General features: G+C 40.8%; 1 protein-coding gene across 4 annotated transcripts in view; it reads left to right on the top strand.

Annotated features, from left to right (window-relative positions):
* RAPGEF1 (Rap guanine nucleotide exchange factor 1) overlaps positions 1–23798 on the top strand; it is a 247919-nt gene that overhangs the window by 106917 nt on the left and 117204 nt on the right. For 3 of the 4 annotated variants that reach the window (XM_033960223.1, XM_033960222.1, XM_033960225.1), the window contains exons 4-6: positions 4940–5096; positions 9695–9783; positions 21779–21931. In XM_033960223.1, the coding sequence (XP_033816114.1) occupies positions 4940–5096; positions 9695–9783; positions 21779–21931 (399 nt within the window). Of the gene's footprint in view, positions 1–4939; positions 5097–9694; positions 9784–17108; positions 17302–21778; positions 21932–23798 lie in introns of those variants that run through there. The other variant, XM_033960224.1, reaches the window with a different exon arrangement.

The following is a 23798-nucleotide window of genomic DNA, read 5'->3' as shown; positions in this document are numbered from 1 at the left end:
AGGGGGGTATCAGACAGAGGGAAGAATAGAGAGGTAAGCAGAATAGGAGGAGAAGGAACCAGAAGAGAGGATTCATGGCGGGGTTAGGGTCGGATGATTGGTGTGTGAAAGTCTGCAGCAGGGGGGGATTAGTGTTAGCTAAGGAAGGGGCAGGGGACTTAATTAGGCTGGCTGAGTGCATAGTCAAGAGTAGGGAAGAAAGGCGAAACCTTTGGCAGTAATACAGTTTGGCACTGAACAAAAGCACAGACAGTAATAAACTTATGCAACTAAAACAAGAGCATGGACAATAATAAAAAATATGGAGCTAAAACAAGAGTATAGACAATAATAAAATTTGGTCCCCAGTGGATCTCGATAAGACAAGGAGGGGGAGGGCGGTGAGTTAATCAGAAAGGAGCCCCGTTGGTTTGAGCGTCAGACTGCAGCTCTCAACTGTCGGCTCTCCCCTGCTGGAACAGGGGAAGGGTGTAGATGATGCTAGATGCCCTGCTGGAAAGGGCTCCCGATCTGGCCACTAGTGAAACTGGCAGTTGGTGCCGAGCACCGTCAGCGCTGCTCCTCTTGTAATTCTCTCCCCTGCTGGAACGGGGGAGGGGTGTAGATGATGCTAGGTGCCCTGCTGGAAAGGGCTCCCGATCTGGCCACTAGTGAAACTGGCAGTTGGTGCCGAGCACCGTCAGCGCTTCTCCTCTTGTAGTTCTCTCCCCTGCTGGAACGGGGGAGAGGAGTAGATGATGCTAGGTGCCCTGCTGGAAAGGGCTCCCGAGCTGGCCACTAGTGAAACTGGTATGTATGTATGTATGTTTCCATGCAACAGGAACTATCCCTTGATCTAAACTTAAGTATACGATTCCTAGGATATACACTTCCCCTTCCGCATTCGCGTTGATAGGGGAATAACAATACAGAAAAACCATGAATAACTTTTCATATGTTTTTCACGGTTTTCTGTTACAAAACCCTATAGAATATAATAAAACCGCGAATAACTGGCCTGTTTCTTTGAAGAAAGATCAACGCTGGGAGCAGCGATTTACTCTGTGCAACGCTGCTCCCAACAATTTTCTCTGATGTAATTTTGGGGGCGAAGCCTGCAAATGAAAAACCACAAATAACCGAAACCGCGAATATGAAGGGGGAAGTATATGGTAATGGACAATGTTTATCCATACTCATCCATGATTTAGGCATAGGATCATGTAACGTACTCACTTTTTTAATGCTATGAAATATTTTTTAATACAGGTTTCAAATTTACTCAATTTAGATTGTAATTGTAAACTTTCTGATTCATAGAATATGTCTGTTTATATCATTTAACAAAAAACCTGATCTTAAATTACAAATTTTGGCTTCAAAAAATGATCCTAAAGATTTAGCAGATGGCATAGACGAAGATCAATTAGGATCCAAACCTGTTATTAAATAATCATTGTGGTTTATTCTCACTTTGTCAGAGAATATTTTTAAAATAATATATTTTAGCTTTTTTGAATTCTCTATTGTAATATGATTGATTCAATTTCAACTGAGAATAAAGTTTTGTGGTCTTTTGTTTTCCCTCCAGGGTGCATACAAGATAAAATAAGCTTTGCCTTGTCACCCATTCCTTCTTTAGGTTATACTCAAATAGGAGCGACAGTAGACAGACAATGTAGTTAATAAGATTGCAAATCTAATCTAATCTTCCATTTGTGTGTCACTCATACCTGTGCAGGCTTTAGGCGACTTACAGAGAGAACGAGAGAGAGGGGAGGGCGGGGTCATGGATAGGGGCAGAGGAATGACTTGAAGGAAGTTGCCTAAATTGCAGGAGGAGAGATTGAAAGATGCATGTAGGTTCAGTTGTCGAAAGAGAAGAGTTTTCAGCTTCTTCCGGAATAAGATTTAGCTAGTTTCCATTCTGATTGTTTCTGGGAGGTCATTCCAAATTTTTATATCCAGGAAGGTTAGCATGGAATGGAAAATATGCCTGTAATGGAGATTTTTGTGGTTGGCAGATTTAGTTGAATTCTGTTAAGGATTCTCCTAGAGGTAGACCATGTCATTGAGAATAGTTAGGTAAGGGGTCGGCTGAGTTTCCATGGAGTATGTGGAGCATGATATTTTGAAGTTTATCTGCTATGGGCTAAACTGAAGGCACAGCTGCCTTCAACATCCATGAAGATTTCCTTAACACATGAAACAGAACCAGTTAACAAAATCTCAACAGAGAAGCAAAAAGAGGGGCTCAGAGACCCCAGCGTACTCATCCACAGAGAAAACAGCAAGAGAGGTCTGACAGCCAAGCATTATCACCTCTCACCCCTAGAGAAAACTTCAAGAGAAACTTGGTGACGCCATCACATGATCTGTCCATGGGAGGTGATAGGTTGGGACTGTCAAGCCCCTCTTTATTTTTTTGAGGCATGCCAGATGTGGCACCAACCTGAGCTGCCAAAATAGCTACCATGAGCATGCTCAGTTCATGCATGAGAACTACGCCTGCTTGTGGTACCAGTGTCAAGCTTCTACTACCATCTGTTTCTAAGAGAGGGCCCTAAAATATCAATACATCTATTGGGAAAATGCACAAACAAAATAGTTACAGAAGGCTGCATTGAAAATTCAAATTTACAGAATACCTTGATCCCATACATGGAACAAAAATGCCAAATATAAATAAATGACCAGAAACTATAAACAAATTTAATTAAAACCCTAAGAAGCCAGACATTGCATGTAGTACAACATCAGAGAAGTAGAAAGGTGTATTTCTGCCTATGCAAAATATAAATACAGCATATGTCAGGTAAAGAAAATGCAATATTTTTATTCTTACTGCCATTTAAAATACAGAATAGGTCAAGGCTTACTGTCGGGTCTCTAATCTCACAGCTCCTAGTCTTTCCTTCTCCTTTGTTCTGCTAGTCTGCTGTTATCCACAGTAAGCGTGGTTAATTTTTTTTTTTTAACATACCTTTTGAGTGCTGGGGGAGGGCTGCTTAGAGGTAAAGCTGTATCAGGCTGCAACTCAGGGGTGAGACTGAGTGGCAGGAGACAGAGGAGAGGAGTCAGGCAGTGGGCAGCAGTAGCACTTGGTAGCATGAGACAGAGGAATTGGGTGGTGAGGCAGAGGAGAGGAGTTAGACGGTGGGCCGTGGTAGCATCGTGCTACTGTGAGGCAGTGGGAGGTAGGCAGTGGCAACACTATTGTGCTGTGAGATGTCAGCAGCAGGCTCCGATGACATCTGGGCCTTCACACTGCTTTGGACTGAAATGACAGGTTTCCCAACCTACTTCATCCCCGCTTACATCAGAGGAGGAAGAAGGGAACTGGGACGCCGTCATCTCTTGAGCAGTCTATGGGCTCGGAATTCAGTGACTCCCCCCAAAGGCCCTGAGGGCATGTCCTTTTTGCTTAATTCAGTTTGATTGGTTGCTGCCTGCTCAACCTATCAAATTCATAGTAGTTCTGTCAGAGCCTTCAGGGTGGAAGGTGTCAGTGAATCCCCAGCCCTACAGCCATGCTTTTTGCCTGCTCAACCAATCAAACTGCATCAAGTAAAAACTAAACAGGAAAAAAAAACCCCATCATTGTGAGCTTGGGGATTCACTATACAGCTCAATCCTACACGAAGGATTCTATATGCAACATATAATAAGTGTTTATCATAAATGAGAGGAAAAAGGATCTCAGAACCTGCTCAGAAATGACAAAAAACTTATCTGAGACTTATCAGTTCCAGATTTCTATTATCTATCCTACAAAAAAAAACCCTTTCATATTTTCAAAACAGCAGTTTAATGCAAAGTATGATTGCACAGTAAGATTTAGAACTATTATAGTCTGGTAGATAAATTTGATAGTATTGATTAGTAGCCTCAAGTACTATAACAATTGTAAGCATGATTTGTCCATAAAGTAGGTAACAAATATACGAGTACTTTCACATAGATTTTTGCAAAAGGGCTTTAAGTACACGAAATAAGAAAAATAAGTAAACTCACGAAATAAGAAAAACAATTAAAAAAAAATTTTTATATACACTTACGACCTCTTTTACAAAGGTGCACTAGCGACTGCGCTGCACTAACAGCCCTGAAGCCCATAGAAATTTAAAGGGCTTCGAGGCTGTTGCCGCGCGGCTTTGTAAAAGAGGCCGTTAATGTGGTGTTTTGAAAATTTGAGAGTTTTTTGTAAGACCAATGATCGAAATCTGGAACTGATAAGTCACAGAAAGTTCTTTTTTGTCAGTTTCTGAGCAAGTTACTGAGATCCTTTTCCTCTCATTAATGATAAACATTTATTATATGTTACATATAGAAGCCCTGGTGTAGGATTAAGCTGTAACTATTGTGGGCTTTCTATTCCATCTCCTATATTGGATTAGTGATTCACTGAATACTCTGAAGGCCCCGTAAGCACATCCCTGATTTATGTGTGCATACTAGGATAGAAGAGGGTCTGTTGGAATGGCCAGAAATTTCTGTAAAACTGAGATTGAAAAAGACATTGTCTATCTAAGCAGATACCTTGGATCTTGAGACCCTCTTTCATCTGTAAGATGTCTCAGTGTTTAAATATAGATCTAGCATGCTTTATGATACTGAGCAGATCATTCCTATCTATTCAGTCATAAAATCTAAGTTCACAGAGATAAGAATTTTTACATCATTTAATGGTACAAGATATTCTGATTCCCTCCTATTTTTTCTTTGTATTTATCACCCCCACACTACTGTAAAAGGAAATTAAGGTAATGAGGCAGAGGGATGAGCATGCCAGGTCAGGTGATAACAGTTGAACAAAACACATTGACTTATGAAAACTTAATTTTTTCCATTTGATAGAAAATGTGAGACCTAGGAAACCTGAGATTATCCAAAGGATTCTCCTTTTATAGTCATATTTGCTATTTAATCATGACTACTTCTTGCAATGCCTTCTTTACAGCTCTGCCATCTCCTCCTGCTATAGCCGTGTTTACCAAAGTCTGGGCAATCTCATTCGCTGGTCGGATCAGGTTATGCTGGAAGGTGTGAACTCTGAGGATAAAGAAGTGGTCACCTCAGTGAAGGCAGTGATAAAGGGAGTTCTTGATGGAGTTAAGGTATGTCCTGATATATTTCTTTTGCTTCCCAAGATCCTTTTGCTGACTCTACATGAGTGCTGCATTTAGTTTCCTGTGGACACAGAGAAGTTCAAGGGTCAGCCTGTTGCCCAGTATCTGGAAGTGAAAGACATGGCACTTCCTTTTGCATATAAATGTACCTCTTCGGTACTTCCCTGCCAAGAACACAGATCACCTTTGTAAAAAAATAATGTAAAAAAGAAAAGCTCTCAGATAGGTTTTCACTTCTTAATAGTACAAAGAGACTCTGTTATAATTGTAGTTTGAAATAACACTTATATCAATTTTGAAAACTACTATGTTTAATGTGTCAGTTGTCCCTAAATTGATCCTTCCCTCCTCCTCTAGAAGCTACAGCCCTTGCCATGTAATGACAATTATTAATCATTCTCAGAGAAAGTCTCTTAATTGCAGGTTCTCCTTGCACAGTGCTACAACTGCACTATCTATATAAAAAGTGGAACAATTGTAACCCTGGTGCTTAAAACATATGATTCTGAGGAGCATGTTCCTTGCATTCATCTGTGGAGCCCTTCAAGTAAAGGAAATTCTTTATATCTCCTGATTCCACAGTCTTTGTATAGTAAAATGCTATCTCAGCTTCCTTGTATGGTAAACTGTCTCAGAATCTTCATCCAGTAAAATGCTACAGGTCCCATCCCAGGATCCTCATACAATAAAATGCACATGCTGCAAGTTCATGTCAGGATCTTCCTAAGGTAAGATATGATGGGTCCTGACCCAGTCTAAGAGAAGAGGAGCTAGTGTCACTTTACATATTTTCAGTTTCTTTCTTATGTTTAACAAAGACTTGTTATGCCATTAAATTCAGCGCATGGATCTAAGCAGTTTACTATATGCTAAATTATACACTTCTTAATCACAGGATACCTAACTAAATATTATTAATATTAATTTTTGTGAAGTGCTCAGACCCGCAACAATTTGAATTCAGTGTAAAAAACAAACCAAGGTTGCTGCTGGGATCATCATTGCCTTCACTGTCCTTACCGCCACAGCATTACTAAAAATTAACTCTGAATTATCAACTAAAATATAACTTATCTGTTGGTCCTTGGCGGTCAGCTGCTCCTCTTGTTCAAGCAGCAATCGCAGTCATGAACATACTTGTACTCTAAAAAAACAATTCCTAAAGCCGGTTGTAAAGTTGGCCCCCTGACTTGAGTTTTGTTACCTTCATCAGGAGGGAACACTACAAATAATTGTGCATTATTTTCAATTGTTTACTTTTATACTGATCATCTGATTAAAAAAATAATCAAACTACCCCAAAATACTCAGTAACATATTGTCATATCTAATTATGGCTGCAAATACCAGACAGGCAGGCAAGACATGGCTAGAGATGAGCATGTGCCTACTAGCATCTAATCCCCTATTCTTATAGGACGTTGAGTAATGATGTCAGCATGACAGAGAGGGCTGTAAACTACAGTTGAAACTAATCAATTTCGGCATTTAGCCCCTTTGGTCTTAAAGTATGCCATTTAAAGATAAATTTATGGTCCTTCAATAATAAAAATTGAGACAAATCGCCCAAAAAATGAATAGCGTGAAACATTACAGCAGGGGTGTCCAATGTTGGTCCTCGAGGGCCGCAATCCAGTCGGGTTTTCAGGATTTCCCCAATGAATATGCATGAGATCTATTAGCATACAATGAAAGCAGTGCATGCAAATAGACCTCATGTATATTCATTGGGGAAATCCTGAAAATCCGACTGGACTGCGGCCCTCGAAGACCGACATTGGACACCCCTGCATTACAGTATATTTAAGATCACTTAATAAATGGCCACATTCATGCCAATGGGACACCAATGGAGCCAGCTGATGGTTTCTGCGGATATTGCTCAGCAATACGAATTTTCACCTTCCTTATCATATGACCAATATAATATTTGCCACAAGGGCACACTATACAGTACACCACTCCTTCAGAGTCACATGTTGTACTGGTTCTTAACTCAAATTGATGAATGTTGGTCTGAGGAATGTCTAAAAAAATTTTGCTGAGCACATAATGGCAATATATGCACCTTCTGCATTTTCAATGTTCGCTACCAGAATCAGGGTATCTATTGAGATCCCAGTAACATAATATTTCACCCAAATTGTGGCCACGAAAAAAAGCAAATTTGGGAGAATTTATTAAATTACAATTGACCTGTAGTACTGGCCAATGTTTTTTTAACAATTTGTCTGATGTGACCATGTTCACAGAATATGGAAGAATACATATCAGGGATTTGTCTTCCTTTGAAGTAACAGAATGGATAAGCCATTCTTGATGGCAATGTTTTGCTCTTTTTCAAGCCTTCCTGACAGTTCATCTGGGGTATCCTCTTTGTATGAACGTATTGTACATCAATTGTGCTTGAGAATTGAAATCTTGTTCATCAGAACACATTTTCTTAAGGCGTAAAAATTGACCTACTAGGATAATGTTTCGGAGGGCTTTAGGGTGAAAGCTATAGTATTGGAGAATAGAATTATGATCCGATGGTTTTTGATACAGAAAGGTGCTTAATTTTTTTAACTTCTTTATATATTAATATATCCAAGAATGATATTTTTGGGTTTTTTTTCGTCACACTAGAGAACTGAATGTTCACATCAAAAGTATTCATCTCGGCCAGAATAACCTTCAGTTGTTTCTCAGCACTGGTCCATATAAAAAAAATCACGTTGTCGATTATATCTTCTCCAAATTTTTACTTATCTAAAATGTACAGATCTATAAACAAATAGTAATTCAAATCAGGACATATATAGACAAGCAATTGTGGGGGCTACTGTAGCCCCCATTGCTACATCTTTGGTTTGTACGTAAAATTTATCCTCAAACTAGAAATAGTTATAACGTAGCACCAATTCAATCATGTCACTAACCATTTTTTTGTCTGGAAGCTGACAAATTCGAAAGCCTAAACTGCTCTTGTACTAATGTGATTGCGGCTGATAGTGGTACGTTAGTGTACAGCGCTGTAACATCAGCTGTTACCATGGTGTCATCGTCTATTATCAGACCACTCATCCAAAATTTGTAAAAAAAAAATGGGATGAATCCCAAATATAGGATTTAGCCATGCCTACCAAATTCTTCAAACAGCCATCTGCATTCTGGGATAAGGACTTGTGAATTTTAGGAATAAAATATATTATCCTAGGACAAGCAGGCAGCCTATTCTCAAATATGGGTGATGTCATCCACGGAGCCCAGATGTGGACAGCCACGCAAGCAGACTTGCTTGTAGAAACTCAGAAGTTTCGAGTCTGCCGCACCGCGCATGCGTGAGTGCCTTCCTGCCCAGCACAGGGCGAGTCTCCTCAGTTCTTAGTTTTCCGCGGAGCCGAAAAGTCTGTACATTGACGCTCTGTGCTGAACTTCGTTTGCTTTGTGCCTTCTCTTCACCGCAGTTTGTGTTATTTTCTTTTGCGAATCGCTGTGTCTTTCTTTTCTGTTAGTTAAAAAAAAAAGTTTTATTTTTTCATCGGCTGACTGGCGGGACTTGTCGCGCGCCCACAGCCTGCGGACTTCGACTTTGAAGCGGCTATCTTTCCTCCTATGTCCCGTCTAGTCACGGGCTTCAAGAACTGTAGCCAGTTCCAGCGTGCGATATCCCTCACGGACCCACACCGCTGGTGTCTTCGTTGTCTCGGGCCTAACCATAGTACAAAGTCGTGCGTTTGCTGTGCTACTTTTCAACCTCCTACAGCGGGAGGGGCCTTAAGCGCCTGGACCAATCAGGCCCTAGGATTCTGTGGGTTGGGCAGGGGAGGAGCGGGCCCGCCTCATTTGGACGGAGGCGGACCTGCTGGCCGGACGTGCAAGGAGCCATCCGGTCCAACTTGAGAAAATAAGTCTAAGGGGGGTTCCGGTGGGGGGGGGTTCGTTGGGGGGGGGGTCCGGCAGGAAGGGTTGGGCACCCTCCTGTCGGCGATCTTAGGGGGAGCTGTTGGGGGCCCGGCAGGAGGGGTTGGTCACCCTCCTGCCACGATTGTCAGGAGGGCCGTTGGGGGGGTCGGCAGGAGGGGTTGGGTATCCTCCTGCCGCAATTGTCAGGGGGGGGGGGCGGGTTTTGTCGGCAGGAAGGGCTGAGCACCTTCCTGCCCGTGATCATTGGGGGAGCGGGTTCTGTCAGCAGGAAGGATTGAGCACCTTCCTGCTGGTGATCTTAGGGGGTGGGGCATTGGGGAGTCCAGCAGGAGGAGTTGGGTACCCTCCTGCCGGCGATCTTCAGGGGGCCGTTGAGGGGGGAGAGTGGGCATGTTAAACCCGATTCTGCAACCGGCGTCTGCAATTTGGACGTGGGTTACAGAATTGGGTTAACTTTGGGCGGGTGTAGACCCGATTCTGTATAGGACTCCCGGACCGGTGTCCTATACAGAATCCGGGCCTAGGTGTGCCTAGCTGTGTGTTAGCAAAGATAATTAGAAGGAGGATCAGCAGACCCACCTACCAGCAGGAAGAAATAAAGGGTCACAGAGGTCAGGATGAAGATTTTTGATCTAGTCTTTGAACATCAAACTGTCACTGTTTCCTTTCTTAAACAGGAGCTGGTGAGACTCACAATAGAAAAACAAGAACATCCATCACCCAGCAGCCCTAGTAGGCTCAGTGCGCCAGTGTGCATACCCAACAGGTACATCATACACTGCAAGAGCTTTCCCTCTGCTTACTGTCTTCTTCCTAAGAGTTGAGAGTATTATACAGTAGGCATATTGCCTTAGTTTACTTGTACACAGTGCTAGTCTGAACGCAGATGCCAGCGAAGAATATCTGGATGTAATGCAGCCACTAGCACTTATCTGTATATTGGCAATATTCAGGCTGTTACTTGGATAACTATTCATATATGGTTAAGACAACCTTTTTGCTATCCGCGCTTTATCTAGATAGGTATGTGCTTAATGAACTGAATATTGCCGCTAACTGAATAACTTCTGGATCCTTACAGACTCCATCACTAGAGCACCTCAGCACTGGCTGGTTAGTGCCGAGGTGATCTTAGTGTATTGTCAACAGCACTATCCAGGTAAGTTCTGATGTGATTAATGTTCAAAACATTTTAACCTGAAAACGTTGGGAGTTAACCAGCTAAAGCATCTGGCCTTTTCTTACTAATTTAAAAAAATAGGAAGAGTTAAAATAATTTAGGAATTTAAAAATCATCATATTTGGTCAGCCCAAAGGTCCATCAAGCCTGGTATCCTATTTTCAGTAGTGACCAATCCAAGCCACAAATATCTTCTGTCTTTTCTTTTGTTCAAATATTAAGTTTCAAATATCAACTACAATAAAACAATAACACCAAAACATTATGCAGCATTTGATTTGATTACTGCTAAAGACTGAAGCATTATAGCGGTTTACAGTTCTAAATACATTTCTTCATATACATAATAACAAATTATAATCTCATTAGCATCGCAATATATAGTGACAATAACTACCATCACAACCATAAAACCCACTCTAAATATAATAGTTGTTTAATTACAAACACATTACATTCTAACACACAAGATTGGCCTTAATATGTAATTCACTTTACAATACAGAAATTTTCTGTGAAAAGCCACGTTTTCAATAACTTACGAACACCCAAATAACTTTCCATAGATTGCAATTCAGTTGGGAACTTATTCCACATACTAGGTCCCATATAATAAAATGCTCTCTTCCGTGTTCCAGTAACTCACTTTATCCAATGATGGTAAATGGAGCAAATTCTTTTGAAATGAATGTAGTATAGATTTTGGAGTATATACAGTATACTCAATTTATCTGACAAATACTCTGGAACATTCCTCTTCAAAGCTTTAGGTTTCAATGATTTTTATTGATGACAATGAAACAATATGACATAAAAAAACAACATAATACATTTGTAGTTATACAATTTTATATTGTAAACCACCCTCCCCCTCCCTTCCACATCACAACATGTTTGATATGGCCATAAACACCAACAATTAAGACAAACCTGGCATTACATCTCCAACAAATCTGGATAATATATAGTTATAAAAATGGCTGTGTTATAAACTTCATTAAGCCAATATACAATAAGAATTGCCTTACTGGGACAGACTGAAGGTCCTTCAATCCCAGCATCCTGTTTCCAACAGTGGCCAACCCAAGTCCATAGCTAAGATACAAATCTCCTATGTGGCTATCACAGAAACACTTGGGGAGTGGGATAGAACACGTCAACCTTGAGACAAACAATCTTTTATTTCTATAAAATCAAAAATAAATCCAGAAACACATGAATAAAAATACATGTATAAAGAGTCCTATGAACGTAATGTCCTTATATTGAAAGGATCCAACTGATGACCCGACACGGTCCATGTTTCAGCTCCCAGGTGGAGGCTTGCCTCAGGGGCGTATTTATTGGTCCACTAGGTGTCACTCCAGTGCTGGGAATACAAACTTTAAAACAATCTTTAAAAAGACTGTAAGCATATGCGATGCTCGTAGAAAAGCCCAAAGAAATAACTCAATCAACAGGATACAGAGTAGTCTCCTTTTAAGTTCCTTCTTGGGGCTTTTCTTTGCAAATGGATAGCCCACCTAAAACATCACTTCAACCCCTATTCCAGGCCTTAAAGCTTTGGCAGGTCTCCCAGGACATTCAAAATTTGACTCTGACTTTTGGCCGATAAAACTTGAATGTAGACCTCCCAGACCTGAAGAAATTGTTTCTGATGTTTATAGTTGCCCTGCGCCTCCTGCAGCTCCAGCGTACATATTGTGGAACCTATTCCGCCATTCCCAAAAGGAGGGAGCAGAAGCTTGAATCCAGCAACAAAAAAATGCATTTCAAAGCAACCATTCTAGTTTTCTGTATCAACAATTTTTGTTGGCATCCTTGAACTTCTAGAGCTCTACCCTAGCCCAAAACCAAACCCCAAGGGCTATAGGCTATTGATTATCTCAGGAGATTCCTCAAAAAGGTAATCGCCAAGCCCCAAAAATGTGGTATCTTAAGACATCTCCAAAGCATATGCCCCGAGTCACCTGGGGACTGACCACACTTGGGACACACCACAGAAGATATACTTCCCCTCTTGAAAACCCTGGTAATAGGAAAATAAGCCTGATGTAGTATTCTAAACCAGCACACTCTATATTCTGCACTTTATACCACTTGCGGAATTTGCTTTATAATACTAAGAAAATTGAAGTCCCTGCATGTATCTTTCCATTTTTATTCCCACTGACATCAGATAAAATGATATTGGTTATCAGGCCTCTCCCTAGCCAATGCAGCATGGAGCAAAGAGATTGTTAGTGGGTTAGGGCCACTGGGAGTCAATAAGGTTTGCACTCTCTCAAGAAATTCATAGGAAAGCTAAAGGGAAGGCAATGAACTAATATAATGTACCAATTGTAAATAAAAAATCTCTTCAATGGTGTCCCCATCTCTGCTTTAAGTTAGCCAAAGAGATTATCTGCCCATTTTGCTGTACAAAATGCCACAATAAAATCGCTCCTCCTCCTTATCATCTACAAAAAACTTTACCATCAACTCCTGGAAAAAAAGGTGCTATTTCCCACCTCACCCCAAGCAAAGCAAAGAATATCAGAGATCTTGATTCCACATTTTAGTCAGAGCCCTCCAAATTAAACAAAGTGGGTGTAATAACATATGACTCCTGTAGTGCGTTAGAAGTGCCTTTGCCCTGGTCTGTAGCAAGAAGTTCAAATGCTAGAAATGAAAAAGAGAAGTCTCAAAACTATATGGAGCATCCGGTTGCTCAAGTGCCACTTCAAGCACGTCCTATTGTATAGTTGTAGATCCGGAAGTCCCAAGCCTCCCATTCGCCATGTTCCCAACAAATACTCATAATGCATTCTCAATTTCTTTCTTCCCCAACAAAAGACCTCTAGCAATTTCTGTATTCGCCCCATATCTCTATGTGTTTTCCATAGTGGTAAAATACTCAGAATGAAGCCAGTGGGAAAACAATGTCATACATATTAAAGCCAGTTTCCCCTTCAAGGAAAGAGGCAAAGACTTTCAAATCAACTGACAGCCCATCTGCTGTAACAATCAACCAACGTTAATCTTATACAGTTGATCTAACGTCATCAGCAACTAAATGCCTAGGTAAGTAAAATGGAGCCACCCAACACAATGGAAACTCCCCTGGACAAGTAGTCTTCAAAGTGACCTCCGAAGGCAGAGCTTCAGTCTTGTCTAGATTCAATTTAAACCCAGAGAAGTCTCCATACTCTCAAAAACTCTCCATCAAATTTCATAAAGATGAGATTGGTGAGGTCAAATGAACTAAAAGATTATTCACAAAGGCTGCAATTTTGAACAAATGCTTTCCCAAAGAAATGCCTCTAATATAAGGGTTTCCCATGATTTCCTGACTCAGATGATCTAAAGTGAGTACAAATAATAAGGGAGATAGAGGGCAACCCTGTCACGTACCTCTATGAATATCAAAAGCAACCAACACCAGTCCATTAGCCCAAACGCAAACCTTCAGGTGTTGATAAAGAAGTTTGATTAATATGAATAAAAGATTCTCCTGAGCCATATTTCCTCAAGATAGCAAACAAAAACTTCCAGGAAACCTGATCAAAAGCTTTTTCAGTGTCGAAGCATATTAAAATAGAGGAGAGCTTATCACTGGACTACATCAAGAGAAGCTAAGATCATCCTGAGATTTTTCTCAGCCCACCTATCTTGCACAAAGCCTACCTGGGGCTCTGCTATCAACTGAGTTAACACCCTGGCCAACTTATTAGCCAAGACGTTTGCCAGAAGCTTCATTTTATAATTTAATAACAAGATTGGTCGATAGGACCCCAGAAGAGTATGATCTTTCCCTAGCATTGGGAGCACTACAATATGCACTAAAGATAAGGAAATCCGGCAGTTGACCTACTTGAATACATTCCTGAAACATAGCTTGTAGAGAAGGTATAATATAAACTTGAAGTAATTTATAGAATTCTGCCCAGAAACCATCCGGACATGGGGTCTTATTGTTGGAGCTCTGACGAATCATCCATTGTATCTCCTCTGCTAAAACAGGGTGCTCCAAAAGAAGTTGGGAATCTTCATCCAAAGAGGGGAGATCGAGACTATTCAGGTATGTCTCACTAGCTTGTCCCTGATCATTGGGGGCCTGATAAAGAGAAGCATAATACTGTTGAAAAATGCTATTAATTTATTGATCATCTCTAATCAACTCTCCTGTTCAAAATTTTAAATAAGAAATATATTTCAGGCCTGCCCATTGACAAGTTACCTTGGCCAGGAGGAAGCCACTCTTATTAGCCTGCTTGTAAAGTTGAAATTTATAATAAAGTTGGGATTTAAGTCCGTTGATATAATAGCAAATTTAAAGCCACTTGTAAGGCTATGATTTGTTCCTGAAGTACAGGTGTGGAAGAAATGCCAAATTCTTTGTGTAAATGACAAATATGTCATACCAAGCACAGTATTTCCCTGTCTCACACCTTCTTCCTATGGGAAGTATAAGCAATTATATCTCTGAAGTATGACCTTTGCGGTATCCCAAAAAAGAATTGGGTTTTCTTGATGTTGGGCATTAAAAATTTGAACCAGATAATCTCAAAAAGTTATATCTTTGTAAAACTCCACTGGAAATCTCCAAAGAAATGCACTAGCACAAACCAAAGAGTTGTCCAAAGCAAGCCACCATAGCATAGTCTAAAATCTGGTAAGCTTCAATGGCAGTATTCACTATCTTAGTGAACAGACTGAGAGACCAAAAAATAACATTGGTCAACAAGCATTTTGCTACTGGAGTTCTCTCACCTGTATCTTAACAGGGGCCACATGCTGACTCTAAATCTGAAAACAGTTTTCATCTATCACATCCTGTTAAGTTATGCATCAGTTTGTGTTTATATCATTTTCGTCAATAATATTACCGTGAAGCATTGGTATTTTACTGTTTCTGTAACACAATATTGCAGGACAGCTCATCGATCACATATACCAGTAATTTGAAAGTTTATACTAAAAGGTGATTGTGCTGCTTTTTCTACCTGTGAATTTTTATATTTTGTTTGTTTTTGTGTAAGATATTATAATTATTATGAACAGACAAGGTTGTATTAACCATCCTGATAATTTCTGTTATGTCTGCAGACAATTTACTGCACAAGATCAGCAAAAGAATCTGTTCAGCAGACTTCAAAGTACATACAAGCATTATTTTGGCTGTAAAATTGGCAACCAAGATAAAGCGTGAGTACCTCATGTGTGCTGCGCTGTCTGCTATTCCAGATTAATACAGTGGCTGAATGGGAAACGGTAGAAGATACCTTTCTCTGTACCCATTGATTTATTGGTTCATGCTACACATCAATCAGACTGTTATTTTTGCATAACAAAAATTGTTGGATTCACAAAGAGGAATAAATAAAAAATTGTGTATCCTGATTGCCCATCAACAATTAAACCTGTTCCTCATGATTCAGAGAATCCAGTTCCAATTCCTCCTTCCACATCTACAGCACAATGTGCTGAAAGTTCAGATGAAGAATGTGCCTCTGCTGCTGTGGAGGAGTTGTATGAACCTGAAGTGGATGAAAAACAACCTCACCTGCTAACTCAAGAAGATCTTAACAATCTGGTTAGAGACTTGTCACTATCAAAGGAGAAAGCAGAATTGTTGGGTTCAAGGCTGAAGCAATGGAATCTTAAGGCAGGACACCAAAATATATTTTTTCCATGATCGTCACTCCATCCTGGCTTCCTTTTACCAAATGGAAGGCAACATTTGTTTCTGTACTCATTTTAATGGTCTCATGCATGAACTGGGATATGAACATGTTTCTGGCAAATGGAGACTTCATTGATTCAAGCAAAGCAAGCTTTAAAGCAGTACTTTTACACAATGGAAACCAGAAGCCATCTGTTCCTGTTACTCATGCAGTTGGATTGAAGGAAACGTACGAGTTGATGGAGACATTTTAAAATTCACATGCTATGCAGATTACCAGTGGAACCTCTGTGGTGATCTCAAAATTTTGTCACTCTGGGGTACACCAAATACATGTTCTTCTTGTGTCTTTGGAACAGTCATGATGATGCCAACCACTACAGGCAGAAACAGTAGCCAAATTGAGATGAATCCGTTCCTGGCAGATACAATGTGAAGTACCTGCTGTTAGTACATTGTGAGAAAATCTATCTTCCAGCACTTCACATAAAACTGAGTCTGCTGAAAAATTTTGTCAAGGCAATGGACAGAAATGGTGATGTGTTTCAGCATCTAAGAAGTACTTTGGTTTCGAGAAAAGTGAAACCAAAAGCAAAAAAGGTGGATCCAAAATCTGTGAAATGATCCTTGATGTTGCGTTCAAACAGAAGCTGAACCCATCCTAATCAGCAACATTGGAAGCATTCATGCTGGTTGTTCAGAATTTTCTTGGCAATCACAGATCAGAGAATTATGCTTAACTCGTGGAGAACATGCTGACAGCATATCAGCTAATAGGTGCCAGAATATCACTTAAAATGCACTTCTTACATTCTCACCTTGATGGAAAGCAGGTATCAGGGAAAGTTCAATCCCAGTATGATGGGAAACTATTGTGGGTTCTTGCAAAAAGAGACAAATGTACAGTACAAGCGTAAAAGCAAGTGTCTCAAACATTTCTGAACGTGCTGACATCATTTTTGTGTGAGTTAAGAGAGGCATAAATATATGCTGTAACATGTCTCCTTATTGTCTTCGTGTTTGTTTTCAAGTTTGATGGGACACAGTTCATACTCGCAATATAGTGCCGATATGGCAAACTGTCTAAAAAATCAGCAACGTGTATCTCAGAAACCTGACGTGTTAGCTGAATTTCAATTACAGATCTGAAATCAGTGCCATTAAATTAACTAAGAACACTTCTTAAGTTCTCAGTAGCAAAGATTTTTTTGTTGTTGTTGACCAGTTTAATCAATTTGAGATTGTGAACCATAAGCCCTTGAAAGATAGGTATAATCTCTCTCTTGAGGGTGAAGAGTTCTCCAAATATCTGTTACATCTAAGGCTGCATTGACCATGGGGATACCTTGGCTTAGACCCACAAGGACTCCTCGAAGAGCCCCCAGTTCTGTCTAAAACAGGATCATGAATCAAATGAAAATCTCCACCCAAAATAATTGGTAAGTCCCCCATTAAAGTGATCTCTCTAATAATACCATTAAAGAATTTCTTATTATAATTGTTTGGTGCATATAAATTATATAATATCAAGTGTTGTCGATCCACCGAGACATGAAGCACTATATGGCAGCCAGCTGGGTCAATACATGATTTCTGAATTTCAACCAAAAATTTTTTATGAAATAGAATCACACATCCAGCTTCAGCTTTTCTGTCTACAGCTGAGGCTACAATATACAAGGTCTGACAATTAAGTTTGCAAACTCATCCTAGAACAAGTGCTACATACCTCATTGCTGAATATCACTATAGTTACCTTCAAAGTACTTCCCTTAGGAAGCTATACACTGACACCAATGCCTAGTCCACCCTTCAAAGCAATTTTGGAACTTTTTTTGGAATTCCCATCTGAGCTGTCTTTGTATTACCCTTGATGTCCTGAATGTAATCAAAATGTCTTCCTTTCAATATTTCCTTTATCTTCAGATAAAGAAAAAATCTTTGGGGGCCAGATCTGGTGAGTAGGGAGGGTGTTTCAATACAGTTATTTGTTTTCTGGCTAAAAACTCCCTTACAGACAGTGCTGTGTGAGCTGGTGCATTGTCATGATGCAAGAGCCATGAGTTGTTGGCGAAAAGTTCAGGTTGTTTTCATCTAACTTTTTCATGCAGCTTTTTCAGCACTTCTAAATAGTAAACTTGATACAAATTCATAATGAACAATCCCTCTGATATCAAAAAAGGTTAGCATCATCGTTTTGACTCTTGATTGGACTGGTGGAACTGTTTTTGGTCATGCAGAATTGTCTGACTTCCATTGTATACTTTGTTTCAGCATCATATTAGTACACCCATGTTTCATCACCAGTGATAATACGGCCCAAAACATTGTCTTGCCTCTCCACAAGGTCTTGGCAAACTTCGACTCTCCTTTTTCTTTTGTTCATCGGTGAGCTCCTTTGGCACCATTTTTGCACATACCTTTCTCAAGCCAAGATTTTCAGTTAAAAATTTCCTGTTTCTCTATCGATGTTTACTTGGTCTGCTATACTTTATTCTCACAGTCAACCAACGATTTTGATGTATGATTCAACAAATTTTTGCAATGTTTTTGTTCTGTTTGTTACTGGCCGCTTTGATCTTTCTTCATCAGTGATATTTTCTCTTCCCTCAGAAAAATATTTAATACATTTGTATACTATCTCCATAAATTTGGACTAACATGTCCCTGATTTCACTTCTACTCTTGCCAGATTTAACAAGAAATTTAATATTTGTTCATTACTCTAATTCAAACTCTGACATTCTTGCAATGGCACACAAAACATGCAACAACAAAAATGAATGCCACTTAGCAAGACATCGCCACATGTTGACATGAGCACAGCTATGAGACACTGATATATCAAGGTTCTGAAATCTTAGAGTTGTTTGTACAGTCCTGACAACATAAGCACATGGAGGCAAGTTCGTGAACTTAATTGTCAGACCTCATAAGTACCCACTCACCAGTGTTGTAATTTTGCATGCTCTACCACTGTTAAATGTGTTTCTTATAGTATAGCAAAAGATACCTTCTTTCTATTCAAGGCCTGCAAAATTTTACTTCACTTGATGGGGGAGGAAATACCTCATCCACAACTTAATCAATACCCTATATAGAACTAACAGGAGACTCTAAAACACTGCAAGGCCTCACCCACACATACACTGCAGTCATTCAGTCACAAATGGAACAAAGAAAAATAAGTGGAGAAAAAGCCTCAGTTCTGCTTCATATGGCAAAAAACTCCACTTCATTTGAATAACCACTTGCACATGTGAACTACAAAAAACAGTGAAAAAAAGCACTGTAGCAGCCCATAGAGAACCACCATGTAACTCAGCACGCCAGGAAAAAATTCAAACAGTGATAATTTGGATAAACTAGCACATCAACACAATAGTCACTAATATTGCTTAATGAGCAGAACAAAAAACTTAGCTGCCACTGGTGTCCAGGCTCTCTCCAAGGCATCCAAAATCACTGCTCTTACACCTGGACCCTGCAGCCAGTTGACCTGACGGGGAAATCTCCGTTTTGCCTCGCTGCGTCAGGGGTTCAAATTCTACTGCATAGCAGGCAACAAATCAGGACCCTCAGTGCAAACCACGCTCCCGTTCCACACTTGAATCACTTCTGGTGCAAAGAGACGCCATAGCCAAAAGCTGATAAACTGTTCCAGAACTCTGCCCCCTACTCCAGCTCACCAATCAGCATGCTCCACTAACCAAAGAATGCAGCCCACTCAATCCGGGTATTTAATCCCTCAGTGTGAACCGATTGCAGTGTATAAATCCAATGCTGTTCCTTCTGTCTTAACTGACGCCTCCAGTCCCCACGACAGACTGAATAAGGAACATGTTCAATCACAGTGCAACGTAATGCACCAAACTCATGGTGAGCCTCCAAACAATGCACCACCAGAGGCTTCTCCAAACGTCGGGTATTCAAGCAGCCAGACAGAATAGCAATTACAATGGAACAGGATCCCGGTTGCAGTTATCAGGACATAGTAGTGGTCACGTTAAAGAAGATAAGGGAGTTTCAGGGGGGTCACTAAATTCCTTCCGCAAGTAGGATATAAATACCGCTGACAGTACCCTTTTGCAAAACCTTATTTAAACCCAAATATGATAACTGCTCTAGCCACATCCTCTGGCAACGAGTTCCAGAGCTTAACTATTCATTGAATGAAAAAATATTTCCTCCTATTGGTTTTAAAAGAATTTCCATTTAACTTCATTGAGTGTCCCCTAGTCCTCGTACTTTTTGAAAGTGTAAAAAGTTGATTAATTTCTACCTGCTGTACACCACTCAGGATTTTATAGACCTCTATCATATCCCTCCTCAGAAGTCTCTTATCCAAGCTGAAGAGCCCTAACTTCTTTAGCCTTTCCTAGTACTAGAGGAGTTCCATTCCCTATATCACTTTGGTCACCTTTCTTTGAACCTTATATAATTCCCTCTTCATATTTTTGCATGACAGAGGAATTTGGTGGCATGCCTCCAGCTGCTGACACCCGGTCTTCTCGATATGCTCATTTCTTGCACAAGTGAGCATGCTCAAGGAATCTTGGCATTGGCAGCTGGAGGCATGGAACCAACTATATGGGGTTTTGTCAGGTACAAGTAACTTGGATTGGGCACTATGAGGATGGACTACTGGGGTCAGTGGCATGGAATGTTGCTACTTTTTAGGTTTTTGCCAGGTACTAGTGACGTGAATTGGCCACCTTGAGAATGGACTACTGGGCTAGATGGATTATTGGTCTGACCCAGTAAGGCAATTCTTATGTTCTGCTGTCCTTCAGCAACATGAAGAGGAGGAGGGGGCAGTTCGGCCAGCGAATCTCTTTGGCTGGTGGGGGTTCAACATCTCCGCCAACAGACGTATTATTTTTAACTTGGTAGCAGGGGGGAAGGTAGGAAATGCATAGTCTGTTACAGTCCATCCCTGTCCCCCACCCCTCAATGGCTGGCTGGCTACACCCTTGCCCCTAGGATCTTTGTTTCTGTTTCAGGCTGTCCAAAAAAAAGATAAAAGTATTTTTGTTCCCTATTCCTAGTTCTGTTAGGTCTTGCCTTTTCCGGACCTTTCCTTCCTCCCTTCCACCTTTTTTTTTTTAATTCAGACCTCCTGGTAGCTAGGGATTCTTGTCAATGTGAACATTTCATCCTCCTCATCCTTGGGGAAAAAATAGTTACTCACCTGTAGCAGCTGTTCTCCAAGGACAGCAGGATGAATATCCACAATGCGCCTGTGTGGGCCGTGTGCTGCTCTCAAAGGCTTCAGGAAATTGCTGGAGAGCAGTTCCCATGCAAGGCTCTGTCACCCATTAGAGTGGATATTCATCTTGCTGTCCTTATGTTCTGTGTTTTCCAGATCTTTGTATTTTAAGCTCCCTTTTTTCCCCCACTTCATTTTTTAGAACTGTAAACCACTTATATGTTCTTATGACTGTAGTATATCAAATAATGTTGATAATATGTTGAATTTTAGGGTAATTGAAAATACCCATTATTATTATGTTGTTAAATTAGTAAGCTTCCCTAATTTCTAACATGTCATCATCTGTCTGTTTATTCTGGCAAGGCAGATTATAGTATACCCTTACCACTGTTATATTTCCCTTCACATATGGGGCATTCTGTTTTCTGCAGTAGTTGTATTCTGTTTGACTCAATGATCTTTTTAGAGATGTGGCAGTGATATATAGTCTCTCTCCAGTTAAAATTTGACCACTGCAGAATATAGACTACCTTATGTCCGTTAATGTTTGTGTGTGTTTATGCCTGTAATGTTTTGAGAGTATTTACTACAGTATTAAGAGGCTTCTTAAATACATGCATTTTCACACCTTTCTTATCTGGGATATCTGGATAGCGCCAATAAAGTATGGCTGCTAAATTGAAATTGTGTTCTTGTTTGTATAGTGCATCAGAGCTGCCCCTGACAGAGCGGGAAATGGAGATTCTGAACAAACCCACTCCCAGCCCACAGACTACAGAGACTCCATCTGAATCCATGGAGGAGGAGGTTGCCCCACCCAAGCCCCCTCTGCCCTGTATCCGTGTGATGGAGAACAGGTAAATACAGCAGGATGCTCTGACAGACAAAGAATCAGAAATTCTGAAGAAACTCACTCCAAACTTCAGGCTATAGAATCTGTATCCAAATCCATGGATGAACATTAAGTTTGCCTCATTTAAATCTCTTCATCTGTATGCAGTAGAACAGTTAGAAACTGTAAAGTGCCAGAGCGTTGCCTGGGACCTGAATCTGCATTTGCCTGGTGACAGAACAGCTGTTTTCACAGTCACTTGTGACAGCTCTGCACTCTTTCACTATGCACCTGCCATGTGGGGTTCGCTCTCAGCCTGCAGATTTACAGGTGCAGTAGGTATTTTTGTTACATATATACAGGAGTCTGTACATTAGGTGATCAATCCTTGCTCGCAAACCACTTGCAGAAGGGTGTCAATCATATCTTTCAACTCCTCCTCCTTCACCAGTGGAGTATAGCTCTTCACGTTGTACCAAAGCAATCAAGCTCCAGTGTAACAGAAGAAAAGAGAAGGAAGGACAAGGGGAACTTCTCCGGAAATAACACACATTTCCAGTGCAATAGGTGAGACATTCTAGACCATAGGGTTATTTCTCCTTACTCGCATGATCTGCAGAAGAAATCTATTTTAGGTGTTTCACTCTGCCTCTAATGTACTTCACAGGCTAGTTTAGCACCCTCTAGCAGTCTTTTTTCTGCAAGCATGACTGCAGCTGTATGGATTCTGCTCTCCCCATTTTATTATTTTAATTCGACCTGGAATTTATTCAGTTGGGCTACAAACTGGATTTCCCAGCCTCTGTCAGGCTAGTTTGTATCTTCTCCTGTCGGGAACCTAGACACAGCGAACTCAGTCCAAGCTGCTGTTCAGCGCTTGATGGATATTTCAGCAGTAGAGCAGGTGCCAAGCGAACATTCGGGTTCAGTCAAATATTCTGTTTGATTTGTCGTTCCTATGAGAGGATCAACAGATTGGAAGCCGATTCTGATTTTGCAGCACTTCCAGCTGGCTCTCAAGCTTCCTCAATTCTGGATGGAAACCATGGGGTTGGTCTTTACAGCAGTGGCTTCGGGGGAATATTTGGCCTCCCTGGATCTTACAGATACAAATTTGCACATTCCTATTTTTCCAGATCACCGCAAGCTTCTGCGGTTTTATGTGCTGGATCACCATTGTCAGTTTTCGGGCTTGCCCTTTGGATTGGCAACAGCACCCCACTCCTTCACCAAAGTGATGGTGGTAGTAGCGGCTTCTCTGAGAACATAAGAACATAAGCAATGCCTCCGCTGGGTCAGACCTGAGGTCCATCATGCCCAGCAGTCCGCTCACACGGCGGCCCAACAGGTCCAGGACCTGTGCAGTAAACCTCTATCTATACCCTTCTTTCCCCTTTTCCAGCAGGAAATTGTCCAATCCTTTCTTAAACCCAAGTACTGTACTCTGCCCTATAACGTCCTCTGGAAGTGCATTCCAGGTGTCCACCACACGCTAGGTAAAGAAGAACTTCCTAGCATTAGTTTTGAATCTGACCCCTTTCAACTTTTCCGAATGTCCTCTTGTTTTTTTATTTTCTGAAAGTTTGAAGAATCTGTCCTTCTCTACTCTCTCTATGCCCTTCATGATCTTATAAGTCTCTATCATATCCCCTCTAAGTCTCCTCTTCTCCAGGGAAAAGAGACCCAGTTTCTCCAATCTCTCAGCGTATGAGAGGTTTTCCATCCCTTTTATCAAACGTGTCGCTCTCCTCTGAACCCTCTCGAGTAACACCATATCCTTCTTAAGGTACGGCGACTGAGGAAGATGGAGCTGCAGGCTCACCCTTATCTGGCCACCTGGTTGCTCAGAGCACTCTCAGAAAAAGGGTGCACTATGGGAGCGATAGTGTTCC

This window comes from Geotrypetes seraphini, chromosome 10 (assembly GCF_902459505.1).
Source record: "Geotrypetes seraphini chromosome 10, aGeoSer1.1, whole genome shotgun sequence".
Taxonomy (NCBI): Eukaryota; Metazoa; Chordata; class Amphibia; order Gymnophiona; family Dermophiidae; genus Geotrypetes; species Geotrypetes seraphini.
Note: the sequence above shows the minus strand (reverse complement) of the source record. Positions and strands in the feature narration are given on the sequence as shown.